Raw genomic sequence first — 23,594 nt, forward strand, 5'->3', positions numbered from 1 at the left:
CCCACGGCTCCACCCAGGCTCTATAATGGGCTACTGCGGGCAAGGATACCTTGTAAAAATCAAGAGAGGGCGCAAGGGTTTTATTTACTCCGAATTGCAGTTTTACGCATGGTGTGGGGACCAGCTGGCTGGCAAAAATCAATCCAGTCTTCTGAAGGCAACAGAGGATTAAATTACACTTTTATTTATCGGAATTTTCCCACCGTTGAAGTTTTCCCTCCATCGCTTTGGGTACAGTCGAAACAGAAATGTGGTCCCTTGAGGTTTTCAGAAGATCCTTTGCTTGAACAGATAGCGAGCTTGGGAACTTTTTAAGTGGTCTGGACTTCGGCTCCCGGAATGCCCCAGCCAGTTCTGGGAGTTGGAAGTCCCAGACCGCTTAAAAGTCTCCCCCCCCCCAGCTGGAGAAACCGTGTTCCCGAGGGTCCAAATTAAGATTTTTTTCCCTCACTATTACTCCTCTCTCCGTTCTATCCGCGCTCGCAAATGACCTCGATCACGCTCTGCTCCATGGGCACGGGATCGAGGCACCGGTGAGCCGTGCTGCCCACGATTTCGTCCAGCAAAAAGTGCACCAGGTTCTCGTCCGAAACGAAGCGCCAGAGGTAGAGCTGCAAGTAGTAGCAGTCTACCTGGATCTGCTGCAGGCCGAAGCGGCCGAAGGTCCGCAGCCGGACGCACTCCAAGAAGGTCTTCAGGCTGATCTTGATGATGCCCGTCAGCACAGAGACCTGGTCGGAAGAAGAGGGAGGAAGGTTTAAAAGAGGAGGGATTTAAAAAAAAAAGACTGAGAAGCAACCACGTGCAAACTCGGAAGGAATCCTTCTAATGGTAGGTAAGTGTTCTGTCCCAGCCTACGTGAGGTCCTTGTTAACTCACAAGGTCAAACCCCTCTTTTAACAAGTAGGCTGGAAATGCAGGAAAAAAACAAACCCCGTTTATTATTATTGACAGACTGCTAAGCTTGTAAGCCGCCCTGAGTCTTCGGAGAAGGGCGGGGTATAAATGGAATTAAAATAAAATAAAATAAATAAAATGTCCCAAAAGCAAAGGCAAACAAAACACGATGCAAACGGAGAAATGCCCACAGGCAAGGCAAACAGAACATGATTCCATGAAACTTGATTCCTTCACAAACGGTTGCCTTCAGCAACCAGCACCGCCCCACACCTTCCCTTTTTATTATGCAGCCCCCAGGCGTGGCTTCTCAATGCCTTCTCCTCCGCCCTTGGAGCTGCCCCATTGCCTCCCTCTGTCCTACTCTTGTTGCCTGTTGGCGTTTGCAATTGTCTATGACCATGGTGGCGAACCTATGGCACGTGTGGCACACAGGCCTCTCTGTGGGCACGTGCGACGTCGCCCCAGTCCTAGGCCTTCAGCTGGGTTTTATAAAACCTTTTCAGTTTAGGCCTCTGCCATCGCGTGGAAAAAAAAAGGTCCAATCAAATCAATCAATTTCAACTTCTTGTGGGGAAAAAAAAAGATTTTGCAAAGTTGGAATTGATTGATTGAACTGTTTAGTCCCACCCAGTCTGCCATTACCACTGCAGCCATGCCCACCCAATGGGCCACACCTACCCGGTACCCAATGATACATAAGTGGGTTTTGGGGTTGCAGTTTGGGCACTCGGTCTCTAAAAGATTTGCCATCACTGGTCTATGATGTCTTCCAGCTATGAGTCTGACTTGGCTTCCTAGCACAGCTGGGGCTCAGCCTGAGCATGAGTGGAGGGGCTAGGCTCTGCATCAGATTGTAAGTCCCGGAGCTCCTCAGAGCCTTCCTCCGACTCTGATGGCTCCCCAGGCCGCTCCTCCTCCTCGGATTCCCCGGACTCAACTGGCTGGCACGGAATCAGAACAGGTAGTCCTTGCCTTAACAACTCCTTACCTCCCCTGCCTTGGGCTACGGGGGTTGGACTAGAAGACCTCCAAGGTCTGGAGGCTTTTAAGAAGAGACTGGATAGCCAGTATAGGTTCTGCTGCTCAAGCAGGGGACTGGACTGGAAGACCTCCAAGGTCCTTTCCAAGTCTATTCTATTCTAAAATCATCTTCGGCTTGGTGCCGTGCTGGTGTCCTGCCATCAAAGGATTGGGGGAGGAAAGCTGAAGGGGAGGGGGACGACAAACAGGCAATAAATCTGTGTGCATTTTTGTGTGGGAATTCGGGAAGAAAAGCAGATCACCCTGGGATCAGTTCGTGCCAAGGCGTCTTGCTCCCAGTGTGAAAAGTGACCAGCCGAAACACCTCAGCGTTCCCCAAAACATCCCAGCGGTATTTCGCACTGGACTGGTCACCGGGGAGGGACAGGCCAGAAGGAAATGTACTCGTGAGCGGGAAACGTCGGATTCTGCCTGACTTTACTGCAACCAGCATCTCTTAGTAAAAGCAGCTTTTGCGTCCAGCGGATGGGAGCCGAGCGTTTCTCTTCCTTTAGAGATCAGATTGCAGCAGGCCTGACACTACGATTCTAAGTGCCTTCATTATCTCGGAGGCGTCTCAGCTCCTCCCTGCTAAAAGCCCTCCGAGCCGGTGCTCAAAGCAGCCCCCTTGTTTCGGCTTCTGAAGGGGCTGGACTAGAAGACCTCCAAGGTCCCTTCCAGCTGTATTCTGACTGGTCGATTGCTGGGCGGAGAGAAAGAAAACTTAGGAAAAACTGGGCTCCCTGTAGCCCACCTGTCCTCACCTTGTTAAACTCCACGGGGCTGAAGATATCGATCCGCTCCGAGAAAAGCTTCTGGATGTTGCTCAGCAGATTGGTGTCCATGGGGGCGCTGGGCGCAGTTGGAGAGAAGACATAGTCGGTTACTTTAAATCATTCGATCTACCCCCCCGATCTACACCGATGAGGTTACCTATTTGGGTCATGAATTGGTAGCAAGGAAACAAGGACCAAGGCACCAAGGACCCCCCAGTCTTCCCCTTCTCCGCCTCCATTACACAAGCTGCCTTCTAGCACTGATGATGTTCCCTAGCTGGGTCAAGACACGTCTGCAGGGTCACAAGCTCAGACAGCACCCAGGACCCCACAGTCCTTTTCCTCTCCTCCTCCTCCTCCTCCTCCTCCTCCTCCTCCTCCCTTCTGCAGCCCCCCTCCCTTCTAGCACTGATGTTCCCTAACTCAGGGCTTTTCAACCTTTTCACCCACTGTACCACTTTTAGGATAGGGCAAGATCCGAGCACCGCCAGTCGCCTAGCAAGGGGTCAAAAACTTGACCAAAAAAAAAAAAGGAAAAAAGTGATAAAATACAGGTAGTCCTCGACTTAAAACAGTTTGCTTAGTGACTGTTCGAAGTTACAATGGCACTGAAAAAAGTGCCCCCCAAGCCACAGCCGAGCAAGACCCCTGCCTGCCCGCCCGGCGGCGCTCTTCCTCCTGTCCGAGGTTTTCATTGTTGTGAGCATTTCTGTTGAGGATTGGCAGCGGGGGTGGGGTGGGGGGTGTTTGGTTTTTATTCCCGCCCCCCTCTGCTGGGTGGTTGCAGCAGGTTTTGGTCACTTCACATGACCCTGGGACACTGTGACCGTCGTAAATATGAATCAAGCATCTGAATGTAAATCAGAAGACCCTGGAGATGCTGCAACATTCCAGCTGATTGGCGCTTCTGGGCTCAGCAGAAGCGCCGGGATCAGTGCTGAGCTCCACCTGGATCCTGGCGCTGATCCTGGTGCTTCCGCTGAGCCCTGACAGCCCTGCAGCTCCAGCCGTCTCTCGCTCAGGCTTGTGTGGTGCTGCCACCGGTTCAGCTCATTCCCCTCCCCCGCTACCACTTTTCTAGGATGGTCGCGTACCACCTGCCAGGTGCCCATGTGCCACAGGTGGTACCCGTGCCACTGGTTGAAAAGCCCTGGACTAGCTGGTCATGACACGTCTGCAAGGACACAACCAAGCTCAGAGAACACCCAGGACCCCCCCCCCCCAGTTTGATCTACCGCTATGCACTTGTTTCTCTGTGTAACTAAGGATCTTTTTCTGGTGACTCCCAAAAAAAAGTGCTTTTAAAAGCCAGGCTTTTTTCCAGACCCTTGGGAGTGCTTGACTGACTGCCACCAATGAGGGCAGAAGTTAGGCCGCTAAGTGACAAATGCGTCAAGTGCGTTTTGCCCCATTTCACGGCTTCTCTTGCCATGTTTCGTTACACAAATCGCCGAAGCTGATAAGTTCGTAGCTCGGTTGTTAAGTGAATCTGGCTTCTCGCACTGACTTTGCTTGTCAGGAGGTCACAAAAGGAAGATCCCGTGGCCCCGAGACACTTCATAGCTTAGGCAAGAAAGGTCGTAAAATGGGGCGAAATTCCCTTAACCCCGAGGTGGCAAACCTATGGCATGGGTGCCACAGGTCGCACGCAGAGCCCTCTCTGTGGGCACGCGTGCCGTCGCCCCAGTCCTAGGCCTTCAGCTGAGTTTCATAAAACCTTTTCGCTTTAGTTCAATCAATCAATTTCAACTTCTCGGGGGAAAAAAAGATCCCGCAAAGTTACCACCGCAGCCACACCCACCCAATGGGCCACACCCACTGGGCACCCGACGATATATTAAGTGGGGTTTGGGTTGCAGTTCGGGCACTCGGTCTCTAAAAGGCTCGCTATTGCTGCCTTAGCCAATGTCTCACTTAACCACGGAAACTTTGGCCGCATGTAGAGGACTACCTGCATTCCGCTACTCTCCTCTCGGCCTCCGCAGTGGCCAGAGTTGCTCCCCTTGATGAGGAGAGCCCCGCAGAGCGCTTCCACGGGTGTTCCGCGCAGAGGACGTAACTTCTGCCACTCCGCTTGCTAGGCGGCCTCTCCCGCCGGCTCACCTGGGGGTGTAGCTGGGCGCGTAGCGGCTCTGCTGTCTGGACACGGAAAAGGTTCGTTTGCTGGAATCGCTGCTCTGGGCTTTCCGCACCCCTTCCTCGTAGAGCAGGCCCACCTGCGAGGAGAGACCGGGGCAGGGGGAATGCGAGTTGCTAGTAAGGCCAGGTAGGAGGCTGCCCCCAAGCCGTCAGATCTGCCACCTTCGGCTTCTGCGTCTCCTCCATCCCGCTTAGCCAGCTAGCCAAAGAAAGATTCTTGGCCTGCATTTTTTTTTCTGGAGCAATAAACGGTTACAAACAAACTCATCAAGTTTCCGACGTAGGGGCTTTTCAAGTGACTCTGAGGCATTGTTTACCTTAAAAGGTAAAGGTTCCCCCGCACATGCGTGCTAGTCGTTTCCGACTCTAGGGGCCGGTGCTCATCTCCGTTTCAAAGCCGAAGAGCCAGCGCTTGTCCGAGGACGTCTCCGTGGTCACGTGGCCGGCATGACTGGACCCCAGAGGCGCACGGAACGCTGTTACCTTCCCACCGGAGTGGTCCCTATTTTTCTACTTGCATTTTTACGTGCTTTCAAACTGCTAGGTTGGCAGAAGCTGGGACGAGTAACAGGCGCTCACTCTGTTACGCGGCACTCGGGATTTGACCCGCCAAACTGCCGACCTTCTGATCGACAAGCTCAGCGTCCTAACCCACTGAGACACCGCGTCCCTTTATTGTCTACCTTAAAAGTCCTTTATTCAGCCGAATACACCGGCAAATGCTTGTTCGAAGGAAGCTGGAATCTGAAATCTGCGCTCCCGCCTTGCACAATATATTAAAACACAATTCTCCGCCTTTCTAATTTTGTCATTAATCATATTCTCCAATTAATTTAAAGAATTTGTTTCCCTTCCATTAGGAAACCCGCCAAAGCCTTATCTTCTTTAGTTAGAGATGGCCTTGAAAGGTGCAATCCTCCTCGTCCCCCCTCCCAACCTTAATCCAAACGCTTAAAGCAATACACAAGTTTAACACATGAAATGGCTACTTCTTCATCTCTTGGTCAAGCCAAAACATTCCATGTTAGCATCTCTCTCTCTCTCTCTCTCTCTCTCTCTCTCTCTCTCTCTCTCTCTCTCACACACACACACACACACACACACACACCCTGCCCTAAGCATCTTCTTCACCTTCTTCCCAGGGGCTTGGCTGGGCCTCCTCTGCACTCACCTGCACGTCAATCGATGTAGCGTCTTCCACCACCCTCTTCATGACGGCCCGGACGTTGCGCGGCTCGATGGTGGCAATCCAGTCGCGCGTCTCCACGCTCTTGCGCAGCATCTGAGAGATGATCAGGCCCTGCACCTTGACGTAATGGTTCAGCAGCTTCTGGGCCGCCTCCCTGGCCTCGGCACACAGCACGGTGACCGGCGTCACGGGGGAGTGGTCCTGGTGGAGGGACAAGGCCCGGTGAGAAGGGACAGCCCTAGCGGGTAGGAAGACGCACACGGAAGCCTCGCTCCCTCCCCACCGGAATTTTTAAACGGCCTGCCCTTTCCGGTGAGGTCTTCCGGACCTCACCTCCCATCATCCTGGCAGGGGAGGGTGGAGCCTGACGTCCGATGCAACAGAAAGTCAGCAGTTACTTCAGGGTGGATACGAGAGCTGGAAACATCAAGGACACCAACCCTGACAGAGCGAGCCACTAATACACGTGGAAAAAGAGAGCTGTGTGCAACCAAATTTCATTTTGATGTACGCTGATGGGTGTCGATTCAAGGCAACCATAAAGTTGTTGAAAAAAAAGCCCACTCCCTCCCAGCACTGAGGATGTCGCCTAGTATGGTCATGAAACATCTGCAGGAAAACCACCAAGCTCAGAGAGCATCAAGGACACCACAGTCCTACTCTTCTTCTTCCTTCTCCTCCTCCTCGTCTCCGCAAGCCCTCCTCCCTCCTAGCACTGATGATGTTCCCTAGCTGGGTCATGAAACGTCTGAAAGAAAACCACCCAGCTCAGAGAGCATCAAGTACACCACAGTCTTCCTCCTTCTCTTCCTCCTCCTCTTCCTCCTCTCTACAAGCCCCCCTCCCTCCTAGCATTGATGATGTTCCCTAGCTGGGTCATGAAACGTCTGAAAGAAAACCACCCATCAAGGACACCACAGTCTTCCTCCTCCTCCTCCTCTCCACAAGCCCCCCTCCCTCCTAGCATTGATGATGTTCCCTAGCTGGGTCATGAAATGTCTGCAAGAAAACCACCCAGCTCAGAGAGCATCAAGGACACCACAGTCTTCCTTCCTCCTTCTCTTCTTCCTCCTCCTCCTCCTCTCCTCCGCAAGCCCTCCTCCCTCCTAGCACTGATGATGTTCCCTAGCTGGGTCATTTAACATCTGCAAGAAAACCAAACAGCTCAGAGAGCACCAAGGACCAATAGTTGTCTTCCTCCTTTACACCTTCTCCTCCTCCTCTTCCCCCTTCTCCTCTTCTCCTTCTCCTTCCACTCCACAAACTCCCTTCTGGCACTGATGATGTTCCCTAGCTGGGTCATGAAACGTCTGCAAGAAAAGCACCAAGCTCAGAGAGCATCAAGGACACCACAGTCCTCCTCCTTCTCTTCTTCTTCCTCCTCCTCCTCCTCCTCCTCTCCACAAGCCCCCCCTCCCTCCTAGCATTGATGATGTTCCCTAGCTGGGTCATGAAACGTCTGCAAGAAAACCACCCAGCTCAGAGAGCAACAGGGGCCCATTGAGCACAGTTGAACCCGGAGCTGGTAATGTTCTCTTTCATCCATCCTGACCGCCATTTGAAGGAAGGGCGGTCCTACTCTTCCCGTTGCTGCCAGCAGCTCAATCCATTCCCGCTGGAGGAGAGATTCCAACGGGCTTCCCCTTTGCAGCGCCTGTGCCAAGCTAGCGCTTTCTGCAGAGGCTTTGACAAAAGGAGGAGATGCTCTATTTGGCTCTGAATTGGGGAAGAGCTGTAGCAGTAATACGGATTTTTTATTATTATTTTTTTGCCCCAAAGTCAGATTTCTACGTAAGAGGAGACAGTGGCAGCTGTGGTGGGGAAATTAAAAGTCCCCCTTAAAACATTCAGGATTTCTCCAAGTCTGTTCATAAAAGGCAGTGTTCCTCAACTTGGCAACATTCAGACGTGTGGACTTCAACTCCCAGAAGGCTGGGGAATTCTGGGAGTTGAAGTCCACATGTCTAAAAGTTGCCACGTTGCAGGACTCTGGTTAGAGACGTCCATGCTGTTACACGCCTAGTTTTGAAATTAGGATCTTTAATCTGAGACAGACATCCAAGCTTAAGTCAACGTAGGGACTTTCGGCTAATGCCTTTAATCCAGGTAGTCCTCGACTTACGACAATTCAGCCCCAAATTTCCAAATTTGTTAAGTGAATCTGCCTTCCCCCGTGGTCTTTGCTCGGCAGGAGGTTGCAAAAAGGGGATCACGTCATCGGCAATGGTCGCAAGTACGAGTCAGTCGCCAAGCATCTGAATTCTGACCACGTGATCGTGGGGAGGCTGCAAAGATCGCAAGGGTGAAAACCGGTCTCTTTTTTCCCAGGACCTTTTGTAAGCTTGCAACGGTCACTAAATGAGTCGTCGTAAGCCGAGGCCTGCCTGCGGTCAACTTTTTTGTCTGCCGCTGAGAAGCTGCACCCACTGCGGGCTTTTCCTTGAGGTTCCCCCCACATCTCAAGAGCAGGAAGTGGCATCTTTGGCACATTGCAGGAGACAACTGTGCAGTGGCGCAAGCAACACCCAGCGTATCGCAACAGGGAAACTCCTAGCACAAATTGTGCAAATTGTGTTGGGTACATCATGTATTCCTTCTCCTTTCATCAGCTTGCTGTGGCTTTATATTTTTTTTTAAAAAAATTATAAACTGATAGGTTGCATAATAGTTAGAAATTTCTCTCCCCCCCATTAGAAGATGTTTGTGCATCTGATCAGCAGCGATCAGGGAGCAAAATTATTTGATTCTACACTTCTTCTCGCCCTGGATTTCTGGCTTTATGGCAAACCTAGTCAAAACAAACCAAATCTTTACTCTGGTCATAGACCAGCATAAGCTATTTCCCTTGTAGTTTGGAAGTTTTGCGGTCACGTTAAAGCATGAAAAGTCTAATCCAGGGGTCTTCAAATTTGGCCCTTTTATGACTTGGGGACTTCAGCTCCCAGAATCCCCCAGCCGGCATGCTTCAAGAGGAGTGGACTTCAACTCCCAGAATTCCCCAGCCAGCATGCTTGAAGAGCAACGGACTTCAACTCCCAGAATCCCCCAACCAGCATGCTTCATGAGGAGTGAACTTCAACTCCCAGAATTCCCCAGTCAGCATACTTCAATTCCCAGAATTCCCCAGCCGGCATACTTCAAGAGGAGTGGACTTCAACTCCCAGAATTCCCCAGCCAGCATGCTTGAAGAGGGCTGGACTTCAACTCCCAGAATTCCCTAGCCAGCATGCTTGAAGAGGGCTGGACGTCAACTCCCAGAATTCCCTAGCCAGCATGCTTGAAGAGGGGTGGACTACAACTCCCAGAATTCCCCAGCCAGCATGCTTCAAGAGGGCTGGACTTCAACTCCCAGAATTCCCCAGCCACCAGAGGCACTACTGAGAATTTTGGGAGTTGGAGTCCACAGTGGGAAGTTCCCCAAGTTGAGAAATACTGTTGTAGATGGAGAGCCACATTAACTCTACGATGGTAGCAACCTTTCTGACAAACAACATTATTAAAAGGCAAACTTTTTGTAAATGGAAAGTCACAAAAACCTGCGCATTTGAATAAAGCGTTGATTCATTTCCTCACAGGCCTTCCTTGTCAGCAGGGTCAGGCAGCAGACGTCTCTGCCTCATCCTGAAAATCCGGAGCAGTTTCCCTGATCCTCACCTAACGACCGCGTTACTAACTGGAACAACTGCAGTGATCCACTGAATAACTGTGGCACGAACAGTCGTAAAAAGGGGCAAAAGCCCGCTTGGCCAATGTTTCACTTAGCGGCAAAAATGCGGGGCTCAGTTGTGGTCGTTAAGACGAGGTCTTAGCCTGTAGCTTTGTGACCGTCGAGATTTGATGTGCAGTTGTCTGGCCCTCGAGCAGGATGGATTTGGGTTTACGACTCTTGCGATTCCCTTCACGACTGCTGTCAAAATAGGTCTGGTCGTAGGAAGGCCTTCGACTTACGGCTGTCCCGACTGCCGTCGTTAAGTCAAGGACTCGCCGTGGCACGCAATGTTAGCGCTGGAACGAATGAAGACTTCCTGCTGGGTCGGGCCTTGCAATTCGAGGAATACGCTGCGTCGCACCCCAATTTCTTTGTTTGGAGGGTCCGTTCACCAGAATTTTGCTTCCGAGGAGGTTTGAGACCGAAGGAGGCCTGCAAAGTTTGAGCTTCTGAATCTCCCACCCTCGCCCCCCCAAAGCAGCCTTTGGCCCTACCTGCACCAGGAACTGCTCATCGGTCAAGGTGAGGATGTAGCTGATGGTGGCCGTCTCGTAGTCCAAGCAGAGGCGGGAGAGGAGCAGCAGGAGAGCCGGGGGGCTGGACCCCCCTTTGTCCCCCGGGCTCTCGCAGAACTGACGGGCGATCTGGCAAAGAGACTTGATAAAGCTGACCACCAGGCCTTCTCGGACACCCTGGCTGCAGAATTCACCCTAGACAAAAATAAAAGGGACAGTTTAGTGGGTGGGTGGGGGGCAACACTATAAAAAAAAAAGGTAAAGGTTCCCCCGCACATGCGTGCTAGTCGTTTCCGACTCTAGGGGCCGGTGCTCATCTCTGTTTCAAAGCTGAAGAGCCAGCGCTTGTCCGAGGACGTCTCTGTGGTCATGTGGCCGGCATGACTAGACACCAAAGGCGCACGGAATGCTGTTACGTTCCCAACAGAGTGGTCCCTATTTTTCTACTTGCTTTTACGTGCTTTCGAACTGCTAGGTTGGCAGAAGCTGGGACAGGTAACAGGCGCTCACTCTGCTACGCGGCACTCGGGATTCGACCCGCCAAACTGCCGGCCATCTGATCGACAAGCTCAGCGTCCTAACCCACTTAGCCACCGTGTCCCTATAACACTATAATAGGTGGCCAGTTAAAAAGGAGCACGGGGGGGGGGGGGAATTCCTGGCTGGCCAGGTCTCCCCCCCCCCGCCCACAGCAGGCTGGAGCCCGAATCGGGGTCAGAGCGAGCTGAGATTTAATTCTGGGGTTTTTTTTGGCACCCGTCTCTGTGAAACAAATGTGACTGTTCGGTGTTTGAAGATCCTGGCGGTTCTCGTGAAATACATAGAATGCAAACCCGTGAGCTGAAATCAGTGTGCTGTCTAGATTTGCCATGGCTTTTCTTCCGAGGAGCAAGCGTCTTTTAATTTCTTGGCTGCAGTCCCCGTCTGCGGTGATCTTGGAGCCCAGGAAAATAAAATCTGTCACTACCTCCATTTCTTCCCAATTCTATTGCCAGGAATTGAGAGGGCCGGATGCCATGATCTTATGCTTCGTTTATTGTCTATAATTCACCCACGCTGCTTACTGCTATTTGGCATTTATGAAATAAATAGTTTTTTTTAAAAAAAAATAGTTTGCATTTAATGTCAACGTGGAATCCAGCCTGGGACACGGCCTGGAAGAAAACTGAATTTAAGAATTATTCAGTATTTGCTGGATTTTAATGTCTTACACTTGTTTATTGTCTATAATTCACCCACGCTGCTTACTGCTATTTAGCATTTATGAAATAAATACATTTTAAAAAAAAATAGTTTGCATTTAATGTCAACGTGGAGTCCAGCCTGGGACACGGCCTGGAAGAAAACTGAATTTAAAAATTATTCAGCATTTGCTGGATTTTAATGTCTTATCGAGGAATGGGAGAACTGAGGGATCATTATGGAGGGGAACCCAGGACATCGGTTGGCCTTAATCTGGCTCCGTAGTGTCTAAATTTTTCAACTTTGACAACTTTATGACGTGTGAACTTCAACTGCCAGAATTAAATTAAGGAAAGGAGGAGGGACAACAGGGGAAAACATCAGAAAAACTGGCTTTATAGTTGCAGAGATAAAGACGGATGCTTCCTAGGGCAATATTTACTTAACCTGACCCTAGAGCAGCGTTTCCCAAGCTTGGAGATACGTGGACGTCAGCTCCCAGAATTCCCCAGCCAGCTGGCTGGGGAATTCTGGGAGCTGACGTCCACGAGTCTTAAAAGTTGCCAAGTTTGGATACCCCTGGGCTAGAATCAGCCACGCTGGCTGGGGAATTCTGGGAGTTGAAGTCCACAAGTCTTCAGGTTGCCAGGTTTGGAGACCCCCGGGCTAGAATCAGTCACGCTGGCTGGGGAATTCTGGGAGTTGAAGTCCACACGTCTTAAAATTTTTTTAAGGATGAGAGAGAGAGAGAGCTTTCTCATTTTCAAACCCTCCTTTTACCTTGAAGTAAGGCTTGTTTGAGAAGCTGATGTCCTTGGCTGTGAAGAGGTGAACGTAGGTGAGGACCGACTTGATCTGGTTGAGGATGGAGGCCGAGATGGTGGCCAGCAGCTCTGCCAGGCTGGGGTTATCCTTCCCCACTAGCCGAGGGGCAGCCAAGGACTGGCGCACGTCCGTCAGGCAGTCCAGGTAGAAGCTCTCCAAGGCCTGCAGGTACTGTCGGATGCGCTCCTTGGCGGCCCGCACCACGATCTCCGTGCCTTCGGCTGCCGCCTGCGAAGCTGGCAGAAGCTTGGCTAGGGCTTGCAGGCGCCGGTGGAAGCGGTCCAGCGCCCGCACCAGCAGCGAGTTGTCGCCTACCCCCTTTTCCAGCTGAATGCGCCTCTCCACCAGGGCGAAGTAGCACGCCATCAGGCCATCGACGAAGGCCACCAGCTTGTCGCGAGCCATGTGGGCGATGCCATGGGCGCCTTCCCGGTTGACGAACAGTTCCTGGTAGGAGGCAATCACCAGGCAGATGTTGCTGACCAAGCTGTTGCACCCGCGGTCCGTGAACTCAAGGATGTCGGTGGCCGGGCCGCCCGCCCTGACCAGTTCGGCCTCCAGGTCCCGCAGCTCGGCCTCCAACCGGCAGCGGGCGTGGGAGAGGAATTCGTCGCACAGCTCTTCCGCCGGCTCACCCAGCTGCAGCAGCAGTTCCACGCATTCGGCTAAGTCCTTGGCCCCGGAGCCTCCGTCCCTGGAGAAAGACAAGACGAAACGGGGGTGGGGGTGTGGCTCATAAAAAGGCTTGAGTTACAACAGCTTGTTTAGTGACCGAAGCTACACCACCACCGGAGAAAATGGCTTGTGACTGTTTTTCAAATTTCCAGCCATTGCAGCGTCTTTGGGGTCACATGATCAAAATCCAGACGCTTGGCAACTGACTCGTACTTATGATGGTCACAGCGTCCCGGGTGACCCCCCCTCTTGCGACCTTCTGACAAGCAAAGTCAACGAGGAAGCCGGATTCACTTAACAGCCATGTTATTAACTTAACAACTGCAGTGATTTAACAAGAGTGGCCAGCAAGGTCGCAAAATGGGGCAAGATTCACTTAACAAATCTCACCTAGCGACACAAATTTTGGGCTCAATTTCGGTCATAAGTCAAGGAGGATCAGTGCCACACCCTGCGATTTACAGGCTCTCATTCAACGTACAACCACAATTGGCTGTAGCATCCCTTCCCCAAATTGGTTTGTTTCAGGCAATTTAATTAAGCAAACATACTTTGGAAGTACATTTTATTTAACATTTAGTTATGCCGCTGGCCCTTTTGACACTGGTAGTCCTCGGCTTACGACCACAACTGAGCTCAAACTTTGTATGTTGCTGAGCGAGACCTTGGTTAAGCGGGCTTTGCCCCAATTCACGACTTTTCTCGCCACAGTGGTGAAGGGAATCGCCGTGGGGGTTAAATCGGTAACCCGGTTGGTCAGAAGGGGTGTAAAAGTTTATTTATTTGGGGGGGGCTTATATGCCACCCTATCTCCCGAAGGACTCAGGGCGGCTAACAACAATAAAACACAATAATACAAATGTTAAAAAAGATTAAACTAACAAGCCCCAATGATAAAATGATAAAATATTTAAAATATTCTACTTAAAAATCCCTATCGTCAGTCCAGGTCAGCCTGATGGAAGAGAAATATTTTAAGGCCACGAGGAAAGGACCGGAGATCCGGGGCCATCCGGAGCTCAAGGGGAAGTTGATTCCACAGTTGGGGACCGCCCGGGCTTCTTGGCCAAACCTTGTGGCTGGGCTTTTTTTGGCCCTCTGCAAACTCGGTGGCCTGCCGGGCCAAGCGTCTGCCCTGGTCTCACCGTCTCCTCTGAGACGCCTACCGGAATTTCTCCCGCAACTTCTGAGCAAGGTCAGCCATGATCTTCTGACAGTCGTCCTGGATGCCCCGGAAGGAGGGCATCTGTTGGTACTGGTGGAGGATGCAGCGGGCCTTGCTGTAGTACCGGACCGCCTGCCCGTAAGCCGCCAGCTCCACACACTTGTTGAGACGGGCCGGAAGCTCGAACAGGAACTGCAGCTTGCGCAGCAGCGCATGGACGCCTGGGGGGGTGGGGAGACACGGATTACGCCCTTCTTCCTTTGGGAACTAACACGTCCCTCTCAGAGGTGTAAGCGGCGTTGTTAAATCTGCCAGTGCATTTTTTTTTCTGGCCAAATCTGCCAGTTGCGTACAGGCCGTCCTCTGGCTCGCAACCGTCAATGCTGCAAACATTGACGTGATTTTGCACTGACCACGGAAGAGACGGCCTGTTGTTTCAACTGCTTCGCTTTGAATCTTGCAGGCAGGGGATTTTTCTAACGTCTACTTTGAGAAGATAAGAAAAGCCTGTGTACAGACGTGAAACTAATTGGATAATGTGATTTATGACGTGTAGATAAGGGCGGGGATTGTGTGTGTGTTACAATGGGTTTGGGGTGGAGGAGATTCCAGATTCTGGCATCCCTCCGTGAGTGCCGATGTTCCGTTTCATTACTAAGACTTTTTAGACAAATAATATGACTGCAATTTGTTTGTCTTATTCTACTATATTATTATTATATTATTATATAATTATTATATAATTATATTATTCTACTATAGAGAGCGTCCTCTCGTATGGTATTGTGGTTTGGTATGCTGGCCTGACAGCCGCAGATAGGAAAGTATTACAGAGGGTGGTGAGCACAGCACAAGACATTGTGGGCTGTCCCCTGACACCACTGGATGACCTCGCCAGGGCTCGTTGCCTTGGAAGAGTGAGGAAGATTCTCAGGGATGACTCACACCCTGTAATAATAATAAACCTTTATTGTCAAAGTACAACATGTGTACATTGAGATTAGCTGAGCCTCCCCCCGTGCTCTCTCCCCCCAACACACAGTGACAACAAACCCTCCATCCCACCACACTATGTGAACCAACTATACCACACACCGGCCTCCCAAGTCAATTCTGCATAAGATTATGTCCCATTTAAAAGCCTAACAGCCCACGGATAAAAGCTATTTTTCAGCCTGTTGGTACGGCTAGCTATATTCCTATATCTCCTACCGGATGGTAGGAGAGTAAAGAGATACCGTCCAGGGTGTGAGTCATCCCTGAGAATCTTCCTCACTCTTCCAAGGCAGCGAGCCCTGGCGATGTCATCCAGTGGTGTCAGGGAACAGCCCACAATGTCTTGTGCTGTGCTCAGTACCCTCTGTAATACTTTCCTATCCGCGGCTGTCAGACCAGCATACCAAACCACAATACCATACGAGAGGACGCTCTCTATGGTAGACCGGTAAAAGAGGGTCATTAGCTGTTGTTCTACCCTGTTCTTCCGCAAGATCCTAAGAAAGTGAAGCCTCTGTTGGGCCTTTCTAGCCACCTGGGTTGTGTTAACTTTCCAGGTCAGATCTTCACAGAGGACTCCCAGAAATTTAAAGGAGGAAACTCTCTCTACACAGTCCTCCCCGATGTAAAGTGGGGCAGGTTCCTCCCTTTTTCTCCGGAAGTCTAACACCATCTCTTTCGTCTTGCCGATGTTTAAGTGCAAGTTGTTACTACACCATATGGATAGTTTTTGTACCTCCGCCCTATATGCTGTCTCATCCCCACCTGTAATAAGACCCACCACAGTTGTATCATCTGCGAACTTGATTATCGCAGTGTACGGTATCTCTTTACTCTTCTACCATCTGGTAGGAGATATAGGAGTATAGCCAGCCGTACCAACAGGCTGAAAAATAGCATTTATCCGTGGGCTGTTAGGCTTTTAAATGGGACATAATCTTATGCAGAATTGACTTGGGAGGCCGGTGTGTGGTATAGTTGGTTCACATAGTGTGGTGGGATGGAGGGTTTGTTGTCACTGTGTGTTGGGGGGAGAGAGCACAGGGGGAGGCTCAGCTAATCTCAATGTACACATGTTGTACTTTGACAATAAAGGTTTATTATTATTATTATTCATCGGAACCATGACAACCACCACTTACGGCCAAAAGTTTCCGTAGCTACACGAGACAGTTGCTAAGGGAGTTTTGCCCTTTTACAAGCTTCCACGCCACAGTTGCTAAGTGAATCGCTGCAGCTGTCCAATTAGGAAGCTGGTTGTTTCAAGTGAATCTGGCTTTCGCCGTCGACTTTGCCCGTTGAGAGGGTTGCAAAACTTTTATTATATAACCTCGGGACACCGCAGCCGTCACAAAGCCAGTTTCGTTTAATGACTGCAAGATTCATTTAACAACTGCAGTGATTCACTTAACGCAGGGGGTAGGCAACCTTGGCTCTTTTATGACTTGTGGACTTCAACTCCCAGAATTCTGGGAGTTGAGGTCCACAAGTCATAAAAGAGCCAAGGTTGCTTACCCCTGGCTTAACGGGTCTTGCATAGAGGTCGTAAAACCGGGCACGGCTCCCTCAATGATTGCCTTGCTGTGCAACGGAAGTTCAGGTCCCAAATGTGGTCGCTAAGTTGAGTGTATCTGTTGTCAACTGGTTTGTAGTCTCATGAGATAATAGGGCTCTTGGAACAAAGATGGGGGTTATCTATACATCTGGTTCTCTACAAGTCAAGGTACTCATCTTGCAGCACAGGCGCCATAATATTCATAATGAACACATTTGCCTAAGCTATCTTTATAAATATGAATAGTAATAGGGAATGCGTGATTAGAAAAAAAACCCTATCTCTATGGTTCGTTGAATCTTATTGTAGAGAAGACTATGGCTCCTTTACGACCTGTGGACTTCAACTCCCAGAATCCCTGAGCCAGCCAGGAGTTGATTGGCTGGGAGTTAAACGTCCACAGGTCGTAAAGAGGCCAGAGTTTCCCATCCCTGTCATAGAAGGACTGGGGATATTAAGCCTCCTGTGTCCTTTTTGTCATCCAAGAAAATTCACTGCTGAAATTAGACGCTTCGGTCTCACATCCATCTAAAACCCCGGGGGGGGGCACGGCAGACACACCCACCAGACAGCTTGGTGATCTGCTCGTGTTGATCCTGCAGAGTCCCACTGATGCTGGCGCTAAACTCGGTGATCACGGCCATGTTGGCGGCCAGGCAATCCATCTCGTCTTCCATCTTCTTGAAGTCGTTCTTCATCTTGCGGATCGTGTCTAGCGGGAGACAAAAGGAAAGGAGTAACAGAATAGCAGAGTGGGAAGGGATCTTGGAGGTCTTCTAGTCCAGCCCCCCCGCTCACAACGGGAGACCCGATACCATTTCAGACAAGTGGCTGTCCAGTCTGTTCTTTAACGTTATCTGGACTGAGTTCGACCCTGTTTCCCCTGATGATGTGGACAGGATCATGGGGAGACTGAGCTCCACCACCTGTTTGTTGGATCCGTGCCCCTCCTGGCTAGCTTATGCGGCTCGGGAGGGAACACGAGGCTGGTTCCATGCAGTAATAACTGCTTCTTTGAAGGAGGGTGTCTTCCCTGCCGCCTTGAAGGAGGCGGTGGTGAGACCCCTCCTCAAGAAGCCTGCTTTGGACCCGGCTGTTTTAAACAACTATCGTCCAGTCTCCAACCTTCGCTTCCTGGCGAAGGTTGTTGAGAGTGTGGTTGTGCATCAGCTCCCTCTGTTCCTGGAGGAAACTGATTATCTGGACCCGTACCAATCGGGCTTCAGGCCCGGACACAGCACGGAGACGGCATTGGTCGCGCTGGTGAATGATCTCTGGAGGGCTAGGGACAGGGGTTGCTCCTCTGTCCTGGTCCTATTAGATCTCTCAGCGGCCTTCGATACCATCGACCATGGTATCCTGCTGCGGCGTCTCAGGGGGTTGGGAGTGGGAGGCACCGTCCTACGGTGGTTCTCCTCCTACCTCCAGGGCCGCTCGCAGTCGGTGTTGACAGGAGGGCAGAGATCCGCCCCGAGGTCTCTCATTTGTGGAGTCCCTCAGGGGTCGGTTCTCTCGCCCCTCCTGTTCAACATCTACATGAAGCCGCTGGGCGAGATCATTCGTGGTTTTGGGGTGGGGTATCACCAGTACGCTGATGATACCCAACTTTTTCTTTCCACCCCGAACCAACCCAGTGATGCCCTCTCCGTGATGTCCCGGTGCCTGGAGGCGGTTCAGGTCTGGATGGGGAGAAACAGGCTTCGTCTCAATCCCGCCAAGACTGAGTGGCTGTGCATATCGGCGTCTCGGGTTAACCAAGTTATTCCACCTTTAACGATGGGGGGTGAGGTGTTACCCCCCGTTGATAGGGCTCGCAACTTGGGCGTCCTCCTGGATTCACGGCTCAATTTTGAAGATCACATAGGAGCCGTGACCAGGGGGGCTTTTGCACAGGTTCGCCTGGTGCGCCAGTTGCGTCCCTATCTGGACCGAGACGCCCTACGCACAGTCACTCATGCGCTTGTGACCTCCCGTTTGGACTACTGTAACGCTCTCTACATGGGGCTGCCCTTGAAGACCACTCGGAGGCTTCAACTGGTGCAGAATGCGGCCGCGCGAGTTGTAATGGGGGTCTCCCGATACTCCCATGTAACACCTCTACTCCGCGAGCTGCATTGGCTTCCGGTTGCCCTCCGGGTGAAATTCAAGGTGCTGGTTATCACCTATAAAGCCCTACATGGCCTGGGTCCGGGTTATTTGAGGGAACACCTGCTGCCGGCATCAAACGCCCTTCGCCCAGTGCGCTCTCACAGGGAGGGTCTGCTCAGGGTTCCGCCGGTGAGAGATTGCCGGCGGGTGACACCCAGGGATAGGGCCTTCTCAGTGGGAGCGCCTGCCCTCTGGAACCAGCTGCCGGTAGAGTTGAGGACTGCTCCCGACCTCCGATCATTCCGCCGGGGCCTGAAGACCTGGCTCTTTGAGCTCTCGGGCCCAGGCTGAGGAGAAAATTTTAACTGGGGTTTTAATGTACAGGGTGAATTTAATGCTTTTTAATTGGTTTTAACTTTTGTATGTTTTGATTTTTAATTCCCTGTAAACCGCCCTGAGTCCTCAGGGAAAGGGCGGTATACAAATGCAAATATTAAATTAAATTAAATTAAAAGTTTCCAGTGTTGGGAACACCCACAACGTCTGAAGGCAAGCAAGTTCCACTGATTAACTGACCTCGCTTTTAGGAAGTTTCTCCTTAATTCCAGTTTGCTTCTCTCCTTGATGAGTTTCCATCCGTTGCTTCTTCTCCTGCCTTCAGGGGCTTTGGAAAATAGGCTAACCCCCTCCTCTTTGTGGCAGCCCCTCAAATACTGGGATACTGCTATCATGTCCCCCCCCTTACTCCTTTTCTCTAGACTAACCATACCCAAATCCTGCAACTGTTCTTTGTATGTTTTTGTCTAGGATGGGTTTATTCTAGGCGGCTTGCAACAATAAAAAGAAGAAATAAAGAGTGTGAACAGAACAGAAAATAACAGAATAAACTAAGCCATGAAAGAGAACACAACGAGAAATACAACTCTGTGATTACCAGAAAAGATGAAATATACTCAGATGAAATGCTCGCAGTTCGAGCCAAAGACCTGACAGAAGAAACATTTCGGCAGGGGTTTTTTCTCTCCTCTACCTTCGAAGGAAGGCACGTTCCAGAATATGGGAGCCACTACAAAGGCCTGCAATCTCACCCAACTCCTGTGGACTTCTCGGCCGGGGGGGGGGGGGGGCGGGGAAGGTGGTGTTTGACAGGCTTTCTTGCAATGCTGAACATTCCCAGAGCACCATACTGCATAAGCATAAAAAACCATCCTCAAGTCGAGGACTGGCCTGTAGACCTAAAGAGAGTTTTTCGGGGCGACACAGTCCTAAACCACTGAAGGCTTTAAAACAGACATGTCAAACACAAGGCCCGGGGGCCGGATCTGACCCGCAAAGTGGTTTCATGTGGCCCGCGAAGCCATCCTGGAACAGTGAGGGAACAGCTCCCATTGCCTTGGCCCTGGCCCAGAGACCCTCCTCCTGCCAGAGACCCCCAGATCTGTCCCACTCCTGCCCAGGCCCCCATAGGCACCCTTGATGCAAACGATGTACAGCTGGCCACACCCACCCAGTAGGTCATATGCACTCTAGCCACGCCCACCCAGTAGGCCACGCCTACCCGGCCCCCTGAGGGCAACCGCAAGGCTGATGCGGCCCTCAGTGAAATTGAGTTTGACACCCCTGCTTTAAAATAAAGACTCTTCGTGGGAAAAGCATCCATTTCCAAGTCTTTATACATTCCAGAGGGCAAGGTATATCCCCTTCCCCAAATTACCTGTGGCTGAAATGAACTTGTTGTAATTCTCATAGACCAAGGTCTGCATGTCGCTATCCAGAGCTCGGATCTGCTTCACCATGTCTTTCTCACAGTCCATCAGCTGGGCCAAAGGGCATTCCTTCCGCAGCTGAGAGGGGGGAAAAACGATAAGGTTTTCTGGCGGCAGAAAACAGCTTTGCTGGTTCTTTTGTCTTTATTGCAAGATCCTGAGGTTGGCAGAAAAAAAAAAGCCCCGAGGCCAATCAACATCTCCAGAGAGAGAGGGAGGGAGGGAGGGAGGGAGGGGGAGAGAGAGAGAGAGAGAGAGAGAGAGAGAGAGAGAGAGAGAGAGAGAGAGAGAGAGAGGACTCATTAAGGAAGACCAAGACTTTGAGGCAAGTTTTTATTTTTTATTTTTTAAGCAACAGCACTTAAGACTTATATACCACTACACAGTGCTTTTACAGCCTCTCTAGCCGCTTTATAGAGTCAGCATCACGCCCACAACAATCTGGCTCCTCATTTTGCCCACTGCAGAAGGACGGAAGGCTGAGTCAACCTAGGGCTGGTCAGGATCGAACCGCTGGCAGTGAGCAAGCCTGCAAAGCTGCATTCTAACCACGGTGCCACCATGGCAATAGAACAATAGAAGATTAGGAATAGGAATAGAACAGCAATAGCACTTAAGACTTATATCCTGCTTCACAGCGCTTTACAGCCTTTCTCTAAGCAGTTTACAGAGTCAGCCTCTTACCCCCAACAATCTGGCTCCTCATGTTACGGCCTTGGAAGAATGGAAGGCTGAGCCGGTCAGGTTCGAGCTGAGTGAGCAGCGAGTTAGCCTGCAATGCTGCACACTAACCACCGAGCTAATACAGGTCTGATTTTATGGCACACACACCCCTCCCATTTAACTCCAGTATTTAACACACAAAGTAACAGAAAGTCTCCTAGTGCAAGACCTTCCTGAAGCAGGAGTCCCTATACCAGGAGTCTTCAACCTTGGCCCTTTGATGATCTGTGGACTTCAACTGCCAGAATTCCTCAGCCAGCGGCCTGGCTGAGGAATTCTGGCAGTTGAAGTCCACAAGTCTTAAAAGTTGCCAAGTTTGCTGGCTGAGGAATTCTGGGAGTTGAAGTCCACAAGTCTTAAAAGTTGCCAAGTTTGCTGGCTGAGGAATTCTGGGAGTTGCAGTCCACAAGCAGGGGTCTTCAAACTTGGCCGTTATGAATTCTGGGAGTTGGAAGTCCACAAGTCATCAAAGGGCCAAGGTTGAAGACCCCTGCCGTAGACCATCCAGGATAAATGGCTGTCCATTTTCTTCCTAATGACCCCCCAGTGACGGAGCAGCCACAACTTCTGGTGGCAAACTGTTCCACTGGTTAACTGTCCTCACTTGTCGGGAAGTTTCTCCTTAATTCCAGGTGGCTTCTCCTCTTGATGAATTTCCATCCCTTGTTTCTTGTCCTGCCCTCTGGCGCTTTGAAGAATAGGTCGAACCCCCCACCCACCCACCCACCCCACCCATCCCCGGCCTAGACTAAGCTGCCAATCTGTTTCCCCGGCAACCGGCACCAGCTCTTTTCTACCCAGGGCCCACCAGGATGGATGGATGGATGGATGGATGGGAGTGCGGCTCCCATAACCCTCCAGGCGCAAGGAGAAACTGGACAACCGGGATGGGATAAAGCCGAGTCTCGTCGCTGGGCAGAGGGCTGGACTAGATGACCTCCAGGGTCCCTTCCAGCCCTGGGATTCTACGGCCAAAAGGGATGATGGGGGTTGTAGTCCTCCTGGAAGATGGGGGGAAGGCGAAAGGGCCGTCCTCGAGCAGCGCAGGCCTTCTGCACGCGCTCACAAGCCCCTTCGGCAAAGGGGAGGGGGCGTCCCAAGCGCCCCCCTCCCCTCCCCCACACACCTTGGTGAGGTAGACTTCCGGGTCGAAGTGGGGCCCGTTGATGTCGGTGGGGCCGCCGAGGTCGCCCCTAGCCGGGTCGGCCAAAGCCTCGCCCGCCGGGTCCGGCAGCCCGTAGTAGAGCTTCAGCATCCCGTGAGGCCGCCGCTTCCCGCCCGGAGGCTCCGCGCCGCCTTCGGGCTGAGCCGCCGCCATGGAAAAGCGCCTGGGCTGCCGTGGCCACGCCCCCGGAGGGCACTTCCGTCGCGGGGCTGACGTAGACGGAAGTTCTCCTGTCTCCACGGAGACGCGCCGCCCTCGCACTTCCGGAAAGGTTCCGCCTAGGCCAGGGGTAGGCAACCTCGGCTCTTTTATGACTCGTGGACTTCAACTCCCAGAATTGCTCAGCCAGCCACGCTGAGGGGAAAGGGAGAGGTTTCCAAGCTGAGCCATGCTGGCTCAGGAATTCTGGGAGTTGAAGTCCACGAGTCATAAAAGAGCCAAGGTTGCCTACCCCTGGCCTAGGCCTAAACTGCTTTATGACTTGTGGACTTCAACTCCCAGAATTCCTGAGCCAGCCATGCTGAGGGGAAAGGGAGAGGTTTTCAAGCTGAGCCATGCTGGCTCAGGAATTCTGGGAGTTGAAGTCCACGAGTCATAAAAGAGCCAAGGTTGCCTACCCCTGGCCTAGGCCTAAGCTGCTTTATGACTTGTGGACTTCAACTCCCAGAATTCCTGAGCCAGCCAAGCTGAGGGGAAAGGGAGAGGTTTTCAAGCTGAGCCATGCTGGCTCAGGAATTCTGGGAGTTGAAGTCCATGAGTCATAAAAGAGCCAAGGTTGCCTACCCCTGAGGAATTCTGGGAGCTGAAGTCCACCAGTCTTAAAGCGGTCAAGGTTGCAGGCCCCTGGCCTAGATTGCTTAAGGCCGCTCTGTCCGCGTTTCTCGCTTGCTTGCTCACCAGCCGGGGTCTATATGTGGGGGCCACCATGAGCCCCCACGAAAGCCTCCTTCATGCTTCATTCTTGATTTAATTGCCTCACGTTGCAGTATTTGTACGCAGCCCAGAGGCTTTTTGAGAGGGAGATGAGCGGTCATTGTCTCTAACTCTCTCTATAGATGGATGGATGGATGGATGGATGGATGGATGGATATATATATACAGAGATGGATGGACGGATGGGTATGTAGGTAGGTAGATAGAGACGGATGGGTGGATGGAGAGATATGGATGGATGGATGGAGAGAGGGATAGAAAGATGGATGAATG

General features: G+C 51.5%; 1 protein-coding gene across 3 annotated transcripts; it reads right to left on the minus strand.

Annotated features, from left to right (window-relative positions):
* Window positions 1-163: 163 nt before the first annotated feature.
* On the minus strand, window positions 164-22,568 carry VPS51 (VPS51 subunit of GARP complex). 3 transcript variants are annotated; one of them, XM_081340137.1, is made up of 10 exons: window positions 22,350-22,568; window positions 20,449-20,578; window positions 17,212-17,358; window positions 14,097-14,316; window positions 12,211-12,949; window positions 10,228-10,443; window positions 6,007-6,225; window positions 4,800-4,912; window positions 2,685-2,772; window positions 164-731 (listed from the first exon to the last, which is right to left on the minus strand). In XM_081340137.1, the coding sequence occupies exons 1-10, from the start codon at window positions 22,539-22,541 to the stop codon at window positions 471-473; spliced, it is 2,325 nt and encodes a 774-aa protein (XP_081196263.1). In that variant the 5' UTR covers window positions 22,542-22,568; the 3' UTR covers window positions 164-470. The 3 variants fall into 3 exon arrangements, 2 of the variants coding, with proteins under 2 accessions (XP_081196263.1, XP_081196264.1); XM_081340138.1 differs by lacking the exons at window positions 20,449-20,578; window positions 22,350-22,568 and adding an exon at window positions 19,311-19,467; XR_014028070.1 differs by lacking the exon at window positions 164-731 and having other exon boundaries at window positions 2,690-2,772; window positions 4,648-4,912.
* Window positions 22,569-23,594: the final 1,026 nt, after the last annotated feature.

This window comes from Vipera berus, assembly GCF_964194415.1.
Source record: "Vipera berus genome assembly, chromosome: 16".
Classification (NCBI taxonomy): Eukaryota; Metazoa; Chordata; class Lepidosauria; order Squamata; family Viperidae; genus Vipera; species Vipera berus.

Bases quoted from the DNA above. Each gene is read 5' to 3' on its own strand.
- VPS51 (XM_081340137.1), bottom strand. From the start codon at position 22,541: ATGGCGGCGGCTCAGCCCGAAGGCGGCGCGGAGCCTCCGGGCGGGAAG. The intron at 14,317-17,211 runs GTGGGTGTGTCT...CCACCCCCCCAG, and splicing joins GCAGATCACCAAGCTGTCTG to GCGTCCATGCGCTGCTGCGC. The intron at 6,226-10,227 runs GTAGGGCCAAAG...TCCCTCCACCAG, and splicing joins ATGAGCAGTTCCTGGTGCAG to GACCACTCCCCCGTGACGCC.